Source organism: Lithobates pipiens, unplaced genomic scaffold (assembly GCF_037356315.1).
Source record: "Lithobates pipiens isolate NorthernLeopardFrog02 unplaced genomic scaffold, aLitPip1_a1.2 Scaffold_22, whole genome shotgun sequence".
Classification (NCBI taxonomy): Eukaryota; Metazoa; Chordata; class Amphibia; order Anura; family Ranidae; genus Lithobates; species Lithobates pipiens.
The window spans coordinates 233,692,854-233,715,561 of NW_027507784.1; the positions used below are offsets into that span (position 1 = coordinate 233,692,854).

The 22,708-nt window shown below is 45.3% G+C and overlaps 1 protein-coding gene across 4 annotated transcripts in view; it reads right to left on the reverse strand.

Annotated features, from left to right (window-relative positions):
• CPPED1 (calcineurin like phosphoesterase domain containing 1) overlaps positions 1–22,708 on the reverse strand; it is a 625,662-nt gene that overhangs the window by 235,347 nt on the left and 367,607 nt on the right. For all 4 annotated transcript variants that reach the window (XM_077448914.1, XM_077448913.1, XM_077448912.1 and 1 more), the window contains exon 3: positions 13,336–13,758. In XM_077448914.1, the coding sequence (XP_077305040.1) occupies positions 13,336–13,758 (423 nt within the window). The remainder of the gene's footprint in view (positions 1–13,335; positions 13,759–22,708) is intronic.

The window sequence follows — 22,708 nt, forward strand, 5'->3', positions numbered from 1 at the left end:
GTGTCGTCCCGTCCCGAGCCTCCGTGTCGTCCCGTCCCGAGCCTCCGTGTCGTCCCATGCCAGGATCGCCGCTCTTCGTCGGCGCCCTGGCGGCCATTCCCCTGTTCAAAAGCCCCGCCTCCGCCTGTGATAGGCGGAACACTCAATTTCCCAGCAGTCAGTGTTCCGCCTATCACGGACATCGGCTCATCCGAGGATGAGCCGATGTCCGTGATAGGCGGAACACTGACTGCTGGGAAATTGAGTGTTCCGCCTATCACAGGCGGAGGCGGAGGCGCGGCTTTTGAAAGGTAGAATGGCCGCTGTCTGTCTGCTCGACACGCTGTTCGGGCAGTCAGACAGCGGTGACTCGAGTATAAGCCGAGGGGGGCACTTTCAGCCTCAAAAAAGAGGCTGAAAATCTCGGCTTATACTCGAGTATATAGGGTAACGACCTGAAACTATATACCAAACTGATTGCACTAAGGCTAATAGACATACTTCCACAGCTTATACATATGGATCAAACCGGATTTACAAAAGGACGTCAAACTACTGATGCCACTAGGCGCCTAATATAATCCACCAAGCAAATCTGAAGGGAATGCCTTCTCTGCTCCTAGCTTTGGATGCAGAGAAGGCGTTTGATCTGATACATTGGGGATATCTTGCTAAGGTATTGGAGAAGTTTAGATTCAGTGGCACTATATTTTCTGCAACTCAACACACACTATTAGTCTATTCACGGACAATGTTATACTCATGATCAGATGTGGAGACCTCATTAGCCTCGATACAGCAAACACTCAAAATGTTCAATGGTATATCCTATTACAAAGTAAACGACACTAAGTCATACATTCTTGGCATCAATATACCTCCTAAAACTAGGCGCAAAATGGAACAGTTTCATCCATACACGTGGACCACCACTGGTATATATTACTTAGGCATCACCTTAACACCCAAGACGGCAGAATTGTTCAAAGAAAATGACGCCACATTCATAGACAAACTACACTCCAGACTTCAAGATCTAGCAAAAACTGAACTATCCTGGTCCAGGAGACTAGCAGCCTTTAAAATGGTACTGCTACCACAATTTCTATATTTTTTTAGGACCATCCCTATTCCAGTACCCAATATCTTCTTTATTAAAGCCTAATCCATGATCAACCAATATCTTTGGCAAGGGAGGAGGGCGAGATGTGCATTCTCCAAATGAATCAACACTAGGAAGGCGGGAGGAGTGGGCTTAGTAGTACTCAATGTTTACTACATTGCCTCAATATTGGCACAAATCAAAACATGGTTCCCCCAAAGCCCAAATACTAGATGGAAAGAACTGGAAAATATACAACTTAAATTAAGCAATCTATATCAATTTCTTCTTACCAGCCAACAATACACCCCAAGATACGCATCACTTTCTCCTACCATCACAGCATCACTTCATCCATAGAGAGCCTTGTTAAACACTCCTTCTCAGTACTCTATTACCTCCACACTATCAATGCCTACCTATAGCTTAACACACATCATCCCAGACATAAAGGCCTCAAACTGGGTGGAAAAGGGGATAGAAAGAATTGGAGATATAATGATTGATCCAACGCCTAAAACCTTCAGGGATATAAAAGTAGAATACAACCTAGCTAACTATGAATATTACACATAACATAGGATAACACATCTACTAAGCCCAAATTTGGAAACAACTATTGAGATGCCATGAAGGGTACTCAAATACTACACAAACCCTACCACCAAGATTAAAGGTATATCGTTGTTCTATAATATACTGAAGAATAAGGATATACTTTTGAAAATGACTCATGTGACTGCTTGGGAAAAGGACCTCTTACTCCCTGGAACAGTGGTGGAAGGCACTACACATAACGTACGCTGCGACAAAGAGTGTAAATCTATGGGAATTATCGCAGAAAATACTCTTCAGATGGTATATGACACCCTATAGAATAACTAAATTCTCACCACAAAGTTCCAATACCTGCTAAAGGAACTGTGGTGCTGTGGGAACATTGTACCATATACTCTGGTCTTGCCCTAATATAATCCCCTTTTGGAATGGAGTTTATGGTACAATTTCACAAGTACTGAATATTAAAGTACCCGTGTCACTGGGAAATTTTATCCTTGGACATAGAGTTAATTCCCCCAGAGTACAGGACCACCACAGTACACATTCTTTTGAATTAATAACTATGACTAACACTCATGCAGCGTAAGAGATGTTATATGCATCAACCCAAAAAATATCATGGGAAGGGGCGTGGCCTGCTGCGGACCAGGATGGCTGCCTGAGATCCGAGCTCCGCTCCACGGCCTGGATATCGGCAACACGCAGCGACTTTCCTCTCCCCAGCCCACACCACCGGAGCGGGGAAGGAGCAGGGACGAACGGGGCATGTCGAAATCGCGGTATAATCCGCCCAAACCCCGCCGCTTAACTGATTTTTATCCGTCAGCCGCCGCTATGCAGAAGGCCAAAGATGGCACCGACCCTCTCAACCCGCCGCACGCTGCCTCCGCAGCCTCGCTGGGCCATCACACCGCACTGCACTCAGCACAGGAGGACGCTCCAGAGGCCTGCAGGGACATCATGGACACTCTTCCTCCTCCGGTGGAGTCCCCAGGAGACCTCATGGCTGACAGAGGTAAGAGACTGGCTACCTCCCCAGCACATTCCCCAAACAAAGCTCCACATGCCAAAAAGCAGCTTTGGTCTGCAGTTGTGGCCGGGACTCATACTTCTCATTCTACCCCCTCATTGGCGGCCATGCCTGCCTCAGACAGTACAGTGTCTGAATCCACATTGAAAAACATGGTACTTACCTTGCAGCAAGACCTGCACAGGGAGCTACAGATCTCCATTTCCCAGATGCATGACCGCATTGATTGCATTGAGGAACGCACTGACGCTCTTGAAGAAAATCTTCAAGATTACTCTAAAGCACACAACGAAATGCTAGATGTGCAAGACCACCATACGGAAGAACTCCGACACATAAAATTGAAACTGGCCGATTTGGAAGACCGCTCCAGACGAAATAATATCAAATTTAGAGGCATTCCCGAATCAGTCATGCCAAGCGACCTGACCCCATACTTGCAACAACTCATCTCGTCCTTACTTCCTCGCCTGACCGCACGAGACATGCTCATAGATCGTGCCCATAGAATTGCAAAACCATCACGTCTCCCAGATGACGTCCCCAGAGATGTTCTGGCTCGTATACATTTCTTCCAGGTCAAGGAACAAATACTCTCTTCCGCAAGGAACCTGAAGTCCCTACCGGCCCCCTACGCTTCCATTAAGCTCTTCACTGACCTGTCACCGGCCACAATGGAGATGCGCAGGGCCTTCTCCCCGGTAACCTCCATCCTCCAACAGAAAAACATAACATACAAATGGGGCTTCCCTACCAAGCTGCTGGTCACCCACCAGCAGAAAATCGTTCCAATTCTTAACCTGAAAGATGGATATAAAAAATTGACCAATTGGGGCTTCCTCCCTCTTCCCCGGTGGACACAAACCAATCTAACCCCTCCGGCCCACCTTCTGGACCCACCAGACGTGCCGCGACCAAAATGGCAGAAAAAACCTGACTATGCTACTACCCCAGTTCCCCTAGAGCTGTTATATCCAGCCTGGGCACTATACCTTCTGTTTCTTCCCTCCAACCCCCAGGTTATTAGTGTGCTGTGCACGCATTTTTTGTGATATTTCTCACTGTTATACGTTGTTATATCTTGTTATATACCAGTTCATTAACATCTTTATTTTTTTTATTTTATTTTTTTTCGTTTGTGATTGTTTCTTGCCTACTCAACCTTTCTGTTCTTCTGGCTTGGTATTCATTGGTAGGGGTGGTCTCTCTCCGCTTGCTTGCATCTCCCTGGCCTAACTCTTGTCATGTCTCTCACGATCACCTCACTAAATGTTAAAGGCCTAAATTCTCCTTTTAAGCGTAATCTACTATGGAAGGAAGCACTGGGTCATCATGCAGATGTCCTTTGCGTCCAAGAGACACATTTCTCTAACTCCAAGCCACCCCAGTGTAGCAACAAAAATACCCCCACTGCTTTTTCGCTAACGCCCCGAAAAAGAAAAGGGGAGTTATGATCGCTGTGAGCGCTAGCGTTAACTTCACGCTACACCACTGAGTGCGATGAGGATGGCAGGTTCATCATCCTCTCAGCCACCTTTGACGGTCGCCCTCTTACTCTGGTCAATATCTATGCCCCTAATGGTGCCCAGAAGAAGTTTTACTCCACCCTCCTCTCTAAAATAGCACCCTACAGATCTTCCCCTCTGCTCCTCTGCGGAGACTTTAATGAAATTGTTGACCATACACTGGACACAACCAGTTTCTCAAGATGCAGGCCCTCAGCTTTGGCCTCTCTCCTCCAACGTGAGGACTTATATGACGCTTGGAGATGCATGCATGATTTAGAGAGAGATTACACCTTCTTTTCCCCTCCCCACCAGTCTTACTCTCGTATCGATTTATTTATCGCAGACAAACATTTGCTCCAGTCTATTGAATCCTCCCACATAGGCACGATATCGTGGTCTGACCACGCTCCGGTCACGGTTAAATTGGCTTCCCCTTCTCAAACGCCCAAACACACGGTGTGGAGGCTCAACACCTCCCTCCTTAACGATCCTAACTTTGAAACTGCGATACGATCCGAGATTGAGACTTATTTCCAACAAAATGTCAACTCAGTTTCTGATCACTCCATAGTATGGCATGCACATAAGGCTTGCCTACGAGGTCTCTTTATTAAACTTGGCTCCCAGGCGAGGAAAAAACACTCACGTATGACGGAATCCCTCCTGACTAAAATCAGGTCCCTAGAATTCACCAACAAGAAATCCCCATCGAAGGCCGTCTCCTCGGAACTTAAAAACCTCCGACTCCAGCTCAGTGACCACCTTCGTAAAAACTTTGATTACTACATTAAAAGACTGCGCCTGCTGACCTACTCAGCAGCCAATAAACCAGGGGCCTATATGGCTAGACAATTTAAGAAGCAACTAGCTAACAAAAAAATCATGCACCTCACTAACTCCCAGGGCAGACGCATGACTAACCCGCTAGATATTGCAAATGAATTTGGACATTTTTATACGAAATTGTACAATCTGTCAGGCTCAGATCCACTTCCACCCCCCTCCCAACACGACATTACCAAATTCTTATCCTCTATCTCCCTCCCTTCTCTATCCCCGACACAACTCAAACAACTGGAAGTTCCTTTTACGCACTCCGAGATCCACAAATTGATCCAAAACCTCCCTCTACATAAAGCTCCAGGCCCCGACGGGCTTCCTAGTGAATACTACAAGCGGTTTTCCCAACTATTAGTCCCCCATTTATGTGACATGTACAATCAGTTCGCCACCACAGGAGTACTGCCGAAAGAATCCCTTGATGCCTTGATAGTCACCATCCCCAAACCAGGTAAACCCCCGGACAATCCAGGCAACTACCGCCCTATCTCCCTTCTCAACACGGACACAAAACTGTATGCTAAATTACTCGCACAACGACTGTCTTCTGTTATTCCCCAACTCATACACCTTGACCAGGTCGGATTTGTACCTGGCAGGCAGACATCCGACGGCACTAGAAGGTTCATCGATTTGATACAGTGGACGGAGCATACTGGAACGCCTTCTCTGCTTCTGGCATTGGACGCAGAGAAGGCGTTCGACAGGGTGTACTGGCCCTATATGGAGGCAGTCCTCCACAAATTTGGGGTGTCTGGCACGTTTCATAAAGTGATAATGGGCTTATACTCCCACCCCTCGGCACGCATCTGGACATCAGGAGTAGTCTCCCAACCTTTCCAAATCACCAACGGCACCAGACAAGGGTGTCCGCTATCCCCACTGATTTTCGCCCTAGTGATGGAGCCGTTAGCACAGACGATAAGATCAGACCCAAAGATATCTGGAATAAAAATCGGAGATACTGATCACAAAATTGGCCTCTACGCCGATGATGTGATCATAGCCCTGACTGACCCTCTTTCCTCGCTTCCTGCAGTACACGCAGTTTTGGAACAGTTCAGCAGAATATCCATGTATAAACTGAATCATAGCAAATCCCTCATGCTGAACCTTGGTTTGGACCCGCAAACGTCAAAATCAATCTCCTCCACCTTCCCCTTTGCCTGGGCCCCGAACTCCTTTCTTCCCTACTTGGGAATTCATTTGACATCTCCTAGCCAACTATTACTTAGAACCAATCTCGAAGACCTCGTGGGCAAGCTTACTAGCCTCATTAAAGACCTGAGCCGATTTCCAGCCTCTTGGGCTGGAAGGATAGCTCAGGCTAAAATGTATCTGCTGCCGCATATCCTATATTTTTTTCGAACCATACCCCTCCCAATGACGCAACACCAACTCAAAAAACTTCAGGGGATTCTTAACGTTTTCATCTGGCAGCAGAGACGTCCTAGAGTGAAGAAGTCTATAGTACTGACCCCAGCTCACTCTGGAGGGCTGGGGGCACCTAATGTCCAGGCCTATTACCGAGCCTACATCCTAGACCAACTGAAAACTTGGTGGTCGGATAACCGTCATTCAAACTGGAAACAGATCGAATCCACCGTACTGGACTCAAACACTAAACTTCTGCTTGCAGCCACCTGGCTTAAGCTACCTCCCCAGCGCTACCCACTTGACACCATCACGGCCTCCAAGAGAACATGGTCAGCGTTAATACAATCAACGGATGGGATCTCGGTGGAGACCTTGACTAAACTACCCCTTGATGCACTTCAACTTATCTCCCCGGATCTACCCCTCTCAGAATGGACAAACCGAGGCCTTACTTACCTTGGATCGCTTTTTGAAGGCTCCACCTTGAAAACCTTTACACGTCTCATGGAGCAATACGAACTGCCCAAACACACCTTCTTCCTCTACCTAAGGATCAGATCTATACTCTCCAAAATGCGATACTCATCCTTGGACTGTCTGACGCTCCCCTTACTTACACATTATACTCTTGAAACTCCCAAATGCAAAGGGATCTCTGTGATATACAAACTCCTCACCGAACCTCACTCGGATCTTCTCTCCTCCAGCATGCAATACTGGTCTCCCCTTACAGACCAGCCACCGACGCAACTACAATGGCAGAAAGCCCTCCTACTACCACTACGTTTATCCCGCTGTATCACTCACTGGGAATCCACACAGAAGCTATTTCATAAATGGTATTTTACCCCAGAAAGACTGGCTAAAATATACTTAAACACCTCGCCCAAGTGTTGGAGGAATTGTGACAAAACCGGTTCCCTGCTACATATTTGGTGGGAATGCCCCCTATTGAGAAGCTACTGGGACAAAGTTAAGAGCCTAATTCTCTCACTCTCTGGAGTAACCCTTCCTCTATCCCCATTGGATCTCCTACTGGGACTTCACATCCCTGCCTGGCCTAACCACCTCCGCACTCCGGTTACCCACATACTTATTGCAGCCAGACTCGCAGTTGCGAGAAGATGGAAAACAGCCCTTCCCCCAACATTGGAAGAAGTCATCCAAATCCTTAACCAGAACTTTCAGATGGAACATTATTTTGCTAAAGCTAACCATTCCACAAGTCGTTTTCGCAGATCCTGGGAGCTCTGGATTACTAACCCGAGGAGTGCTCCTCTATTGTGATCATACCCATCGTCTTTATCTTATTAAGGACTTAATTGCTCTTTATGTTTGGTGATTACTGGCTAACTCTAGTTACGTATGTAACTATGCCCCTCTACCTTTCCCCCCCCCTATCTTTACTTTTCTTTCCTCATCCTTTTATGAATGTTTGAATACCTTGCCTTTATTATCATCTCTGTTTATACTCACACCGGGATATGCCCATTTGGTGATGTCTATGTACTTCTTTTTTTTTTCTCAATAATTTCAATAAACATTAAGTTTAAAAAAAAAAAAATATCATGGGAAAAATGGGTAGATTGGTACACGATAAAACATACAACCTAAATGCATCACTATACATATATGTACATATACAAAGGGAAATCACAATCAGTTTTTTTCTAAATTTTATTTTACATTATTGTATCCTTTTATATATATATATTTTTTTTTGAACATCAATTCTTTTCATATATTACTTAGACTAACATTAGACATCATCTAACAATGAAAACAGTGCAATAACCCCCAAAAGAGGGATGGGGGGCTCCACTTACCTCCTGAGCACAGCATGTTCCCGGTTGGGGTGCCGGGGCAGGGGGGGGGGGGGTGATGTTCCTCGCTCTTGATCCAGCAAGTTATATATTATATATCACACTTTTAACCTTGGTTAACATGTCTATTGCATACAGACTTTATTATGGAATAATCCTCAAGACTGTGTCAAACTGAGGAAATGCATGTCTAAGCAAATATTTTTCTACATGTTGTTTCACTTATGTTCTGCGAAATATTCAATAAAAACGTATTGATTTAGAAAATACAGAAGTTGTGAAACAAATCTGATTTCTTTTTATGAGGTAAGTAAAACCTTGGACAGAGGGGTGGCTTTGGATGTAGTATACTAGTATTTTGCAAAAGCGTCTGACACAGTTCTCCACCCATGGCTAATGTGTAAGGTAAAGTCTACAGGCTTGGAAAAAATCAGTTTGTAATGGATAGAAAACTGGCTAAAAGACCAAATTCAGAGAGTAGTAGTTAGTAAGGTTTTCATTGGTGTACAGTACCCCAAAGTTCAGTGTTGGGACACTTAATATATTTATAAATAGGGTTGTCCCGATACCACTTTAAGACTGACTACAAGTACGGATACTTTTTTTTTTTCAAACACTCGTGGTACCGATTACTAATACTTTTTTTTAATGTCATGTGGCAGAGGCATATGTGTCAGTAGTTTTTTGTTTTTACAATTTTATTTCTTACAATGATTTTTTTACATTATTTTTTACAATTTTTTTTCAATGATTTTTTTTTATTTTTTTTTAAGGTGGGGGGGCAGTGTCCGTGTGTTTTTTATTTTATTTTTTATTATTTTTTACATTTTTTTTTATTTAATGATTTTTATTATTATTATTATTATTATTATTATCAGCAAACAGAAAAGTGGAAAAATACTATGCTCTTAATCTAAAAAATAATAAAACATATATATAATCACCTAAACTTCTAAAGTTGGAGCTACTAAATAAACGCAAAATTTTTGCGTTTATTGATATTTTGATGTGTATCCCATATACACATCAAAATATCAATAAACGCAAAAATGTGTAAATGCTCCCACCCAGCTGTGTTTAGATTACTAATGTTATTGCAACATACAAACCATCACCGTAATCAATAAAGTGAATACTTTTCCAAATAATTCATCAACATATGGAGAAAATAATGAATAAATAAATATTATACAAAATTCATAAATGCTCTTAAAAAAATATCATTAAATGATAAGGGTGAAAGGAAATATTTAAAAATATTACGGTACACAAATAATTAAATAGTGAATGAATATAAATTATTCAAATTAATAAATAATACTGATATATGACAGTGAGCAAACAAGGTGAAAAATTTAATTAAACACTTGTACAAAAAAAGAGTGACAAAGTGCCCAAAACCCAAAGTGAAATAGTCCACTTAAAAGTCCTTTCAGTAAGGGTAACTCCTTAACCACTTGCTTACTGGGCACTTAAACCCCCTCCTGCCCAGACCAATTTTCAGCTTTCAGTGCTGATGCACTTTGAATGACAATTGCGCGGCCATAAAACACTGTACCCAAATGAAATTTTTATCATTTTTTTCCCACAAATAGAGCTTTTGGTGGTATTTAATTACAGTTGGGAGTTTTATTTTTTGCTAAACAAACAAAAAAAGATGCAAAAAAAAATTTTTTAGTTTGTTATAAAATTTTGCAAACAGGTCATTTTTCTCCTTCATTGAAATGCTCTGATGAGGCGGCACTGGTGGGCACTGATAGGCTGCACTGGTGGGCACTGATAGGCACAGGTAAGGCGGCACTTATAGGCACAGATAAGGCGGCACCGATAGGCACAGATAAGGCAGTACTGATGGGCACAGATAAGGTGGCACTGATGGGCAAAGATAGGCACTGATGGGTGGCACTGATGGGTGGCACTAAGTGGCACTGATAGGTACCACTGATAGATGGGACTGATGGGCACTGATAGGTGGCACTGCTGGGCACTGATGGGCACTGGTAGATGACACTGATGGGCACGGATATGTGGCACTGCGGTGCAGCACTGTTGTTGAGGCAGATTTTGGGCACTGATAGGTGGCACTGTGGGCACTGATAGGTGGCACTGTGGGCACTGATGGGGGGCACTTTTTTTATTAGTTAGGTGGCACTGGCAGGGAGCAGGTGGGCACCACTAAGCTGGCCATGATCGGGAATGATGTCCCGATCACGGCCGCCGATGATTGGATTTTTTTTCTCCTCGTGCTGTCAGCGCGAGGAGGAAAAATAGCCGATTACCGTCTCTGTTGTGTCACATGATCAGCTGTCATTGGCTGACAGCTGATCACGTGGTAAGGGGTCGGGATCGACCCTTTGCTCCGATCCGTGATCAGGCGAGTCTCATAGACTCGCTGATCACAGAGCTCGCCACGCGCGCCCCTCAGGGGGCACGCAGGCCGCTCGTGCACGGGACGACGTCAATAGATGTAGTCCCGGCAAAGCAGGTCCGCGCTGTAGCCGTCATTTGGCTATAGTGCAGATCTCTAGTGGTTAAATTGATATCAATAAAAACGTGCAAACCTCCTTCACCAACGCACTGGGCTGATCACCAGTAAAAATGCACGCTTACCAGAAGGAAGCATGTAAATGTTCACAAAATATATCACTTAGTCTGCCGGATGGATCACAGATTCCCCACCAACTTTGACTGGAACTTCTCCCGGGAAAACTCTCAAGTACGCAGATAACTCATAAAATATAAATAAAAAAACCTCCCATAGTGTAAAACTGGCAAGCAACTTTATTCGTAGTAAAAGCACAAAATACTCTCACACAGAAGTAAAATAACAGCGTATCTGCCGGCCGGAAAGCGAGCGCCGTTCACTCAGAGATCACGTGACTGCGTTAGCACGTCTAAGCCACCGGACGCACGTTTTGTCATAGGTGACATCGTCTGGGGTGTGGGCGACACGCTGACGCATCATGTTTAAATACATACCAGGATAGAACCAAGCCTCATTTTGAGCAGGGGGGAAAAAGCGGAAATGAACATAAAAACATGGCGGCCGTGTCTTATCACAAGCGTCATGTTGGTAAAGGGCAAAACTAATGGCAAATTTTATTAGATTAAGCAATGGCAATATTAAAACTCAGCCAAAGTTATTCAATATTACGAAGAGTAAAAAGGAAGATTTCATCTTTTTCTTTCATAGTAGGACTACTACACAGAGAACTCTTATATAAAAAGGAACTATCATATAAAAAAGAAGGCAATAGGAATGAAAAGGGATCAAAATAAATTTTGTGGGTCTGTGATTAGACCATAACGTAAACAAACAGATGCACCATCATAAAAAGGCACTATTAAAGGCACACTGCATTAGGATAGGCCAAAAAATTGTATTGACACATTACATTAAAATGAAAATATGGAAATGAAAATAAATATAAATAATAAATAAATGAAAATAAAAATAATAAAAAATAAAAATAAATATAAATATGAAATAAAACTAAAATTAAAATAAATATACATATAAATAAAAATCATGAAAATATTAAATGATCAAAAATCATTGCAAACAAAAATAAGAGGGGTTACCCGACCAGCTCACAACGAGTTCACAACATTATTCCATATGGAACAGACATGTAACTCTAAACATTCCCACTATTACACATCTGTTAAATAATGAAATCATGGACATACACAAAAACACCCTAAAAAAAAAAAAAAAAAGGCAATTACAATCTTGTAACTTTAAGAATTTTTTAATAGTTATCAATGAATGCATTAACGTCTATGTTAAGTCTGAAATGAGCATAACACTTTAATCGATAAATCCAAAACATTTCTAACCTTGATATGCCCCTAATAAGGGAACCGCCTCTCCAGGGTAAGCTAAATTTGTCTATGCCCAAAAAGATTGTTTTAGCTGTGTTTTATGATGATGTTCTAGTGTCTTGATACAGAATGTTTCAGAAAACCACTTATGATGTTAGTGATATGTTCATTTAACCGAACATAAAGGGGTCGCTTAGTCCTCCCAACATATTGTTGCCCACAAGGGCATTGGAGTAAGTAGATGACCCCTTCAGTTGTGCATATAATAAAAGGTTTAATAGTGTATAAACACAATGTACTATGTGAAATGAAAGTATGAGTATATCTTTGAGAACATCCACTCAGAGAACAGACTCGGCATCTCCGACATTGATAGCAACCGGTCAAGTTTTCAAAAAAAACTTCTTTCGAAATAGGGGGATTTAACACATTGGGTACCAACCTGTCCCTAAACGAAGGGGCAACCCTTTAAACTACTCGGGGCCTAGCTGGTAAGACCATATTTAGCACTGGAGCATTTATGAATTTTGTATATTTATTTATTCATTATTTATTTTCATTATTTTCTCCATATGTTGATGAATTATTTGGAAAAGTATTCACTTTATTGATTACGGTGATGGTTTGTATGTTGCAATAACATTGGTCATCTAAACACAGCTAGGTGGGAGCATTTAGATAGCGCAGCTACACATTTTTGTGTTTAATATTATTAGCAGCCCTGTTGGGGGGCTTTGGTAAGATATCAGGGGTCTTAGACACCTGACATCTCCCCTTTGAGACGGGGAAAGGGACTGAGGACACATGTTTCCCAGTCCCCTTCTCAGCAGCCTCAGCTGCACTGAAAATAAATGGAAAGGAGACAGAGGCTCATCTCGAGTCATAAACTGAAGCATCGTAAACACAGGTTACGATGTTTCAGTTATGTGAATGGACAGTCAGTTATCACTGACTGTTAATTCGGAAAAGGAAGGAGACATATTTACTGGCTTCTACCTCTGCTCTCCATCCTGAAAGATCGAGGTGGCAGAGGAGGAGAACGGAGGGGGACAACAGAATGGAGGGGGACACAGAGGAGAACGGAGGGGGACAGCAGCGCGGAGGGGGACACGGAGGAGAACGGAGGGAGACAGCAGCACAGAGAGGGACATTAAGGGTGGACAGCAGCACGGAGGGGGACACTGAAGGGGGCAGCAGCAGAACAGATTGAGACTGGAGGAGGATACAGGGACAGTCAGCAGTGAGCGTGAACATATCAATTTAGAATTTATCAATATTAAAGCGCAGTACCTGCTTTATGAAACTTCTCCAAAAGCTCTTGTCGACGTGATTTTTCCAGGTTGAAATACGTATTGTCTTCATCTGGATTCTGAAGGAACAGAGGTATATGCTGAAATATGATGACTCGCTTGTATTGCCGCTGTTGAGCAACAGCCAGTTGATCAGCCAACCACCGTTCTTGGTTTTCTTTCAGTTCTGGACATTTAGAAGCATCACACATTAGCTGTGAATTAAGTACAAGGAAAAAAACTCCACCAACCCAGAAAGAGAAATAGTCATCACCCCAGTTGTTGGAAAAGTCTTGGATTGTCTTTGATGTTGGTGCATTGCCTAGATCATGATTTCCACTGACAAAAACCAGAGGAATGTCATGGTTGATTTTTAGGAGGGCAGTCTTCAGATCACGTTCTTGAGCAGGTTTCCACTCTGTTGCTGAAATTAGAAAATACAATCATAGTACACAGAGTATGGAATGTATTAACAGTGTGAGAAATTACTTTTAGCTTACTTTTGTATAGCTTAAAAGTTAATTTCACAATCCCCCCCCCCAAAAAAAAAAAAAAATAGGATTTTTATAACAGCTTACCTGTAAAATCCTTTTCTTGGTGTACATCACAGGACACAGAGCCTCAGTATTCGCTGATGGGTTATATAGGCTCCAATAGGTGATGGACACTGGCAGAACCTAGATAGGAAGTTTAACCCCCTAGATAACCACTCCCCTAACTGGGAGTACATCTGTTTTGTAGCAAAGCAATACGAGTGTAATACATATCCCCAAAAAGAGGGGCGGGAGCTCTGTGTCCTGTGATGTACTCCAAGAAAAAGGATTTTACAGGTAAGCGGTTATAAAAATCCTATTTTGTTTATCGTACATCACAGTACACAGAGCCTCAGTATTCACTGATGGGATGTCCCAGAGAGAGAGCCATCAGACCCGAGGACCCTGTACTGTGGCCTGCAGTACACTGCGCCCGAAAGCGATATCTTCATGCCTTTTCACATCTGCCTGATAGAATTTGGTGACTGTATGGACTGAAGACCAAGTTGCCTTACAGATCTGAGCCATGGAGGCCTGGTGATGCACTGCCCAAAAAGCACTAACAGCCCTGGTGGAGTAATTAATTTGAAAAGGTGGAACTTTCCCCTTTAAACCATAGGCTTGAAAAAATTACCTGTTGAGTCCATTTAGCAATGGTGGATTTCGACGCTGCCCGTCCTATCTTAGGACCTTCAGGCAACACAAACAAAACATCCATTTTGCGAACCTAAGCGGTTGCTTCCGAATATGCTTTGACCGCTCTCACTACAGCCAGAGAACGTAGCGACTTTTCTTCCTTAGAACAGGGATCTGGGAAGAATGAAGGCAGAACAATATCCTGGTTTAAATTAAAATTTTAAACAACCTTTGGAAGAAATCTAGGACGAGGACGTAAAACCACTATCCTTATGAACAATTAAATATGGTTCTTTACAAGAAAGGGCCGCCAATTCTGATACCCTTCTTGCAGAAGAAATGGCTACCAGAAAAACTAGCTTCCTTGTCAACAGGACCAAGGAAATATGTCGTATCGGCTAAAAAGGCTGCTTCTGTAAAGCCGACAGAACTAAATGAACCCTTTCATGACTAAGCCTATTTTTGGCATTTGGTGTTTACAAGTTAAAAACCATATTTTTTGCTAGAAAATTACTTGGAACCCCCAAACATTATATATATATATATATATATATATATATATATATATATATATATATATATATATATTAGCAGAGACTCTAGAGAATAAAATGGCGATTGTTGCAATATTTTATGTCACGCGGTATTTGCGCAGCAGTGTTTTAAACGCAACTTTTTGGGAAAAGGGACACTTTCATGAATTAAAAAAAAATGAAACAGTAAAATTAGCCAAATTTTTTTGCATAATGTGAAAGATAATGTTACGCCGAGTAAATAGATACCAAACATGTCACACTTTATAATTGCACACACTCGTGGATTGACTACAACTTACGGCACGTACAAATCTTAATAGGCGACGCTTTAAAAATTTTTTACGGTTACCAGGTTAGCGGTCTAGTACTAGAATTATTGCTCTCGCTCTGATGATTGCGGCGATACCTCACATGTGTGATTTGAACACTGTTTACATATGCGGGCGCAACTTCCGAATGCGTTTTCTTTGCTTGGCGAGCTCGCGGGGACGGCGGGCGCTTTTAAAAAAATGTTTTGTTTTTATTTTTTTGCCCCCTTGCCTTGCCCCCTGAATAAATCTTCGGCTCAAGGAACTTGTAAATCTAACACAAGCCTCCGCCAGTGGTGCATCCGCACCTCAAGTCCAGTCACCACCCACTATGATGTTGGCAGTGCCTGAGCTTCGAGTACCCCCGCCTGAGCGGTTTTCAGGTGACTGAAAAAAAATTCAGAGCTTTCAAAAATGTTTGTTCCATGTACTTAGCTCTGCAACCCAGGACTTTTTCCTCTGAGATTGTCAAGGTCGGATTCATTATCTCCCTTTTGGCAGAGGAACCCCAAGCCTGGGCCCACAGCCTAATGGAGCAAAGAAGCCCTCTTTTGAACTCTACAGACACTTTCTTCGAGGCCATGGGTCAATTATATGATGATCCTCAGCGCACTGCTACAGCAGAAGCTACCCTGCATGCCCTTTCACAAGGGAGTAGACCGGTGGAGGACTATACCGTTGAGTTCCGTAAGTGGTCAGCTGACACTGGCTGGAATGAGGCGGCCCTTCGCTACCAATACCGGCTAGGACTTTCTGAAAATTTAAAGGATAAGCTGGCCCAAGTAGAGACCCCTGCATCTCTGGAGGACTTAAGGCCACTGCTCCTTATCCACCAATTCCGGTTCCTTCAGGCCCCTTGGCTCCTGAGGGGGAACCAATACAGTTAGGTCTGGTTCATCCTCGTCTTACCCCAGAGGAGCGTCAACGAAGACGCCAGGCCAACCTGTGCCTATATTGCGGGGGACACGGACACTATATTCGCAAATGCCCTGTGAGGCCCTGTAAGTTGCCCCCACGGTGTTTTTTCAAGCCACAGGTCTTGCTCAAACTTATGCGACTCTCTCGGTTTCTCTACAGCTGGTGAAAGAGAAGATCCAACTACCAGCCACGATTGATTCAGGGGCATGCAGCTGCTTCCTGGACATCTCTGTTGCTCAACGGCTGCTTATTCCTTGCCGGAATAAAGAAACTCATCTTCTAGTGCAACTAGCTGACAGGTCTCTTCCACACTCTGGTCCAGTGACACAGGAAACCCAGCCTATACTTACCCCCAGGGATTCCGGCCATCGACGGTTCCTGTGCTTCGACTTGATATCCTCTCCTATGTTTCCTATTATTTTGGGACTTCCCTGGCTGCAAGCCAATGATCCCCAGATCAACTGGGACAAGAAGGAAGTTTTTTTTACACCCCCCTACTGTACTCAGCATTGCTTTGTTCCTGTTCTAGCTCCATACATGGTCCTGGCATCGGATAACCTGCAGCACATTCCTCCAGTCAACTTAGATTTCAAAGATGTATTTGATAAAAAGAAAGCTGATCGTTTGCCACCTCACTGACCATATGACTGTCCTATTGAACTTCTACCCGGCTACGAAATTCCTTTTGGGCAAATATTCCCCTTATCCGAGGTTGAACTAAAGGCTCTCAAAGCCTATATTGACGAGAATATAGAAAAAGGTTTTATTTACCCATCTTTCTCTCCAGCAGGGGCAGGTATCTTCTTTGTCAGGGAAAAAAGATGGTTCTCTCAGACCTTGCATTGATTATAGAGAACTCAACAAGATAACAATCAAAAACCGTTATCCACTCCCACTCATCCCCAAATTATTTCAGTGCTTCCGGATTGCAAAAATATTTTCCAAATTAGATTTTCGGGGCGCCTATAACCTCATCCGAATCTGTGCTGGTGATGAATGGAAAACAGCCTTCAGATCCAGATTTGGCCACTATGAATATTTTTTTTTTTTTTTTTTAACAAAGAATTTTTATTTATGTTTCAAACAAAAAAAAAACAGAAAACAGACATGCGTCAGCAAGGTACATACATATTTTGAGTAGACAGATAATCAAATGTATCACATATAAGCACAGATAGTTCTTAGCAATATATAGAGTCACTAATCATTGCAACATAGAATATAAAACCTCCCGAGACCTCCCCCCACCACCCAAAAAACCACATGAATTACAAAAAAAAGGGGGAAACCCCCCTCCCTCCCCCCACCCTCCACTCCCCCTAGCCTAACCAATAGTCAAATGCTTCGCCTCAACCCAAGCCGCCCAAATCTTCCCAAATTTCCCAGGGCAGTTCCTGCCCAGATATGTAAGTTTATAAAGCGGCAAAGCCGCGTTCACCAGGGACTGCCACAGTTGTTTAGTAGGAGGGAGAGGTTGATTCCATTGCAGTAGTATGGCTTTCCTCGCATAGAGTGTAGTGTAAAAAATAAACAGTTTCTTCCCCCAGGAGATATCCAGAAAATCACAGATACCCAGCAGGAGAGGTATCGGGCTAAGTGGAATCGTAAGCTCCCCCACTGCATTAATATCGGCCAGGACCCCTCTCCAAAATCCCATTACCCCAGGGCAGGACCAGACCATGTGGAAAAAGTCAGCATCATCTTCTTTGCATCTGGGGCAGGTAGTCAATCGGTCAGGGTAAATCCTTGCCAGGCGTGCCGGTGAAAAATATACCCGGTGGAGGAACTTCAATTGTATAAACCTGTCCCTTGCAGAAATCGCAAGGGTCAGGTATTGCTGTATGCCCTCCTCCCAGTCCTCCTCAGTAAGTTCCGGAATGTCGCCTTGCCAGAGCTCAAACAAATGGGAGATCCTAGTCTCCTCCGATACGGTCAACGCGGCATACACCATGGACAGTGTGCGCGTCCCTCCCCCCTCAGGACCAAGCGCCTCCTCCACCGCCGACACCCCAAGAGTCGCTCTAGATGGGAATTGAGAACGGAAGGCGTGTCGCAACTGCAGGAATCTGAAAAACATATGGTTCGGGAGGTCCCTGGCCTGTTTAATAGCATCGAAGGAGAGTAGCTGCCCCTGGGACACTATGTCCCCCAGTGTTATAACTCCATGCCTGGCCCAAACAATCGGATCCGGGATGGATTGAAAGTGGGGCAAGCGGGGGTTCCCCCAAAGGGGAGTCCCCGGGGCCCACACCCCTGCGCCCACCAACCTTTTGTTCACCAGATCCCATATTTTAAGCGTCGTACGCATCGGGAGGGTTATCCCAGGGTTAGATCGTGGTCCCCTATAGATCAGGTTCCTGAGTTCCGCATGAGAGCCCAACAACGCCGCCTCCAACGAGGACGCAGGGTTGACCGGGCCCTCGGAGAGCCACCACCTGACAGTCACTAGGACTGCCGCCCAGTAGTATTTCAGAAAACAGGGCAGTGCCAGACCGCCCCTCACAAGGGGCCGTTGGAGGGTTGTTTTAGCTATTCTAGGGGGCCTACCATTCCAGACGAAGGACGAAACAATGCCATCTAATTTCTTAAAAAATCTAAGCGGGATGTGGACTGGGGTCTGACGGAAGAGATAGGTAAACCGAGGAAGGACCGACATTTTAATTAGATTGACCCGTCCCACTGGCGAAAGCGGCAAGGACCTCCACCCAGTACACCTCTGGGTCAACTGGGTAACCACCGGACTCAGGTTAAGGGAAATAAATTGTTTCAAGTCTCTGTGTATTTCCACCCCTAGATATTTAAATTGAGAAACCCTCTGCAGTTGTCCATCTACTCGGGGACCACCCTCACCATCATGTAGTGGGAATAGAATTGATTTCGCCCAATTTATACGTATACCCGAGAACTGTCCGAACCGGTCTATATGCGACAGTGCCGCCTGTAGGGAGGCTCCGTCGTCCTTGAGATACAACAAGGTATCATCAGCGTATAACGAGACTTTTTCCTGCAAAGGACCCCGGACAATACCCCGAACCTCAGGAGAGGAGCGGAGAATAGCCGCCATAGGTTCAATTGCCAGTGCAAAAAGCCCCGGGGACAGTGGACACCCCTGCCTGGTTCCCCTATGGAGGGGAAAGAGCGGGGAGAGGACCGCACCCGTACGCACCCTGGCCGTGGGAGCTCTGTACACCGCCCTGACCCACGAGATAAAGGCTGGACCGAATCCAAATCTACGGAGGACTGCCCACAAATAGTCCCACTCCACTGAATCAAAGGCCTTCTCCGCGTCTAGAGAGACCACAACCTCCTCCCCACCTTCTGCATCCCCCGAGGCCAAAACAGTAAAGAGCCTGCGAATATTAATATCTGTCCCCTTCCCTGGCATAAAGCCGGACTGATCCTCATGGATCAAGGTAAGTATAACCTCGTTCAGTCGCCTGGCAAGGATTTTGGTCAGCACTTTCGCGTCCGAGTTGAGTAGGGAAATGGGTCGGTATGACGAGCACAACTGGGGGTCTTTCCCAGGTTTAGGGATCACCACTATGATGGCTTGTGCCATAGATGGAGGAAGTTCCCCCTCACGAAGGGACGCGGTGAGCATATCATGCATTCTAACTGACATCTCCTCTAGGTAATACTTGTAAAATTCCGGGGGTATCCCATCCTCCCCAGGGGTCTTCCCCGGCTGCATGGACCCCAGCGCCACCCGGACTTCCGCCAGAGTAATCGGGGAGTCCAGACCGTCCCTGGCCTCAGAAGTAAGGGCAGGGAGTGTCACCCCCTCTAGAAAAGCACTTAACTCCTGCGCTGAGTACTGCACCCTAGATGAATAAAGGGCGGAGTAGAACTCTGCAAAGCAAGCGTTGATGGCAAGGGGATCCGTCACTATTGTCCCAGCACTATTCTGTATTCGAGGGATAGTGGAGATTGGGGCCTGCTCCCTCGAGATCCAGGCCAACAATCTCCCCGTCTTTTCACCCTGTTCAAAAATCCTCTGCGTCTGAGCCAGTTGACGTTTGCTTGTTTTAGCCACCCTAAGGAGCACCACCTCTCTATACGCTACTTTCATATCCTGAGCCGTGAGCGGGTTCCCCGTGAGGGTGAACCGGGTCTCCAGTTCCTGGGCCCTGGCTTCTGCCTCCTCTACCGTGATCTTATCATTCCTGCGCTCCCGACCAATGGAAGAGAGGTAGCACCCCCTCATATAGGCCTTGAAGGCATCCCAGACCATCCCCCCAGAAGCCGTGCCAACATTTGAGGCCCAAAATCCCCGGATTTCACCGCCCATCTCAAAGGCAATGGTGGGATGCTCAATCCAGTACCTAGACAAGCGCCATAGTCTATCCCTCTGAGGGGTAGAGGTTTGCAATGTACACAGCAGTGGGGAGTGGTCAGAGATGCCCCGAGGAAGTAACTCTATTCCAAGGACCCTGGGAAGCATGGGGGCACCAGCATAGACTAGGTCAATACGGGAGAGTGTGTTGTGGGAGGAGGAGTGGCACGTAAACTGGCGATCTGATGGGTGTTTCCACCTCCAGACATCCTCCAGCCCAAACACCTGTGCCCAGCGAGAAACTGGAGAGTCTGTGGCCCGGTCAGGCGTCAACCTATCCAGGGAAGGATTAGGAGGAATATTAAAGTCCCCTGCTATAACCACATTGTCAGTCTGGAATTGGGCTATCAGGGCAGTCAGTTTATGTAGTAGAGACAGATCCGCAGGAGGAGGCATATAAAGACCCACCAGCACCATTTCTATCATGTCAATTGTGGCATGGACCAATACGTATCTCCCGTCCTTATCTGTGACTATATCAAGAGGCTCAAAATTAAGGGACCTATGGATAAGGACGCTAACCCCCCGGGCATAGCCGGAGTATGTGGTATGATAGTGGTATCCCACCCAGGGCCTCTTCAATCCCATAATCCTTCCCCCCACTAGGTGCGTCTCCTGAAGAATACAGATATGCGGAGCATATTTTTTCATGTAGTCAAAAACAAGAGAGCGTTTAATCTTCTGGTTAAGCCCCCTAACATTCCAGGAGAGGATCTTCAACGGAGCCATAATCTGGAAGGGCAGGGGGGACCAACGGATACGACCACCCGGCCAGGGTCGGGGCACAAATATCTCATCTTAAGTAATGCAATGATATACCTTATACATTCATTATAGTAGCGCTGTCTATACCAGAAAACATGAAAGCATGTAACAAAAAAACAACAAAATAAACAGAAAAAAAACCAGAACTCCCCTCCCTTCCCACCCCACACCCCAGAAAAACAGCCCCAGGGTGTTTGAGAACCCAAACCAAACATAATCAAACCCATTTAAAGGAGAAATCTCCCGCGGGGGCGGTGCGTATCAACCAGCACACCTAGGACAGAGTCTCCTGCGCAGAGTAGACAAACTCCAGCGCAGCCGCTTCCTGGAGGCAAAGGAAAAGAAAAAACAAGACAAAAGGGAACAAATCGTAGTGTATGTGGCGCCTCAGATTGAAGTGCAAAATTCTCTTGGAATGTTCCAAGGGCCCATTCTTAGTAGCAACTCATCCAACAGGACGACAACATCGGAGTAGCGGGGTCCAGCATCATCAGTACAGAGTATTCACATCCAGAAGTAATCTTGCAAACCCCCCCGGGTATAAACTAGGGAGGGGGTAGGGCCCTAAGGCCCGTTAGACAGAAATATGAAGACATGAACCTGTAGACCCCCCCTAAGGAGCATCAGAATATCAGGTCGGCTCCTCGCCCCCTGCCCAAAACCAGTATTGAAAAGGAGAGGGGCACTCCGACCTGCCCTCCAAGTTCCAAAATGGAGGGACAGAGCTGGGGGGGGGGGAAATCCGATCCGCGTGACACTGGGCAAAGCTTGTGATGCTTGTGGACCCCAGTCAGGTAATCACCATCAAAAAATTATCTCTGCTGGGGAAGGGAATCGATCCATCTGGAGGCCTCACTCGGGGCGGTAAAGAAACGAACGGATTCTCCGTCAATCACTCTGAGTTTCGCGGGGAACATCATGTTGTACTTGAGACCTTTGGTGCGCAGCTGGGCCTTGACTTGGTCGAATGTCCTGCGTTGCCTCTGCGTCTCCACAGAATAATCAGGAAAAAGCATTAATTTAGCATTTTCAAAGCGCAGGTCCCCCACCTTCCTCGCCTCCCGAAGAACCAGGTCTCTGTCTCTAAAGTTCAAAAGGCGGAAAATAAACGTGCGTGGCGGGGCGCCCGGTGGGCCACGAACCGACGGCATTCTGTGCGCTCGTTCCACGACAAAATGGGGGGAGAACTCAGCGAGCGGGAGAAGTGTACGTAGCAAACGTTCGGTAAAGGCTTCGGTGTCACGGCCCTCCGACCCCTCCGGGAGGCCCACCAACCTCAGGTTGTTCCTCCTATTCCTGTTCTCGTGGTCCTCTGCCCTGGATTCCAGCGCCTTCACCCGCACCT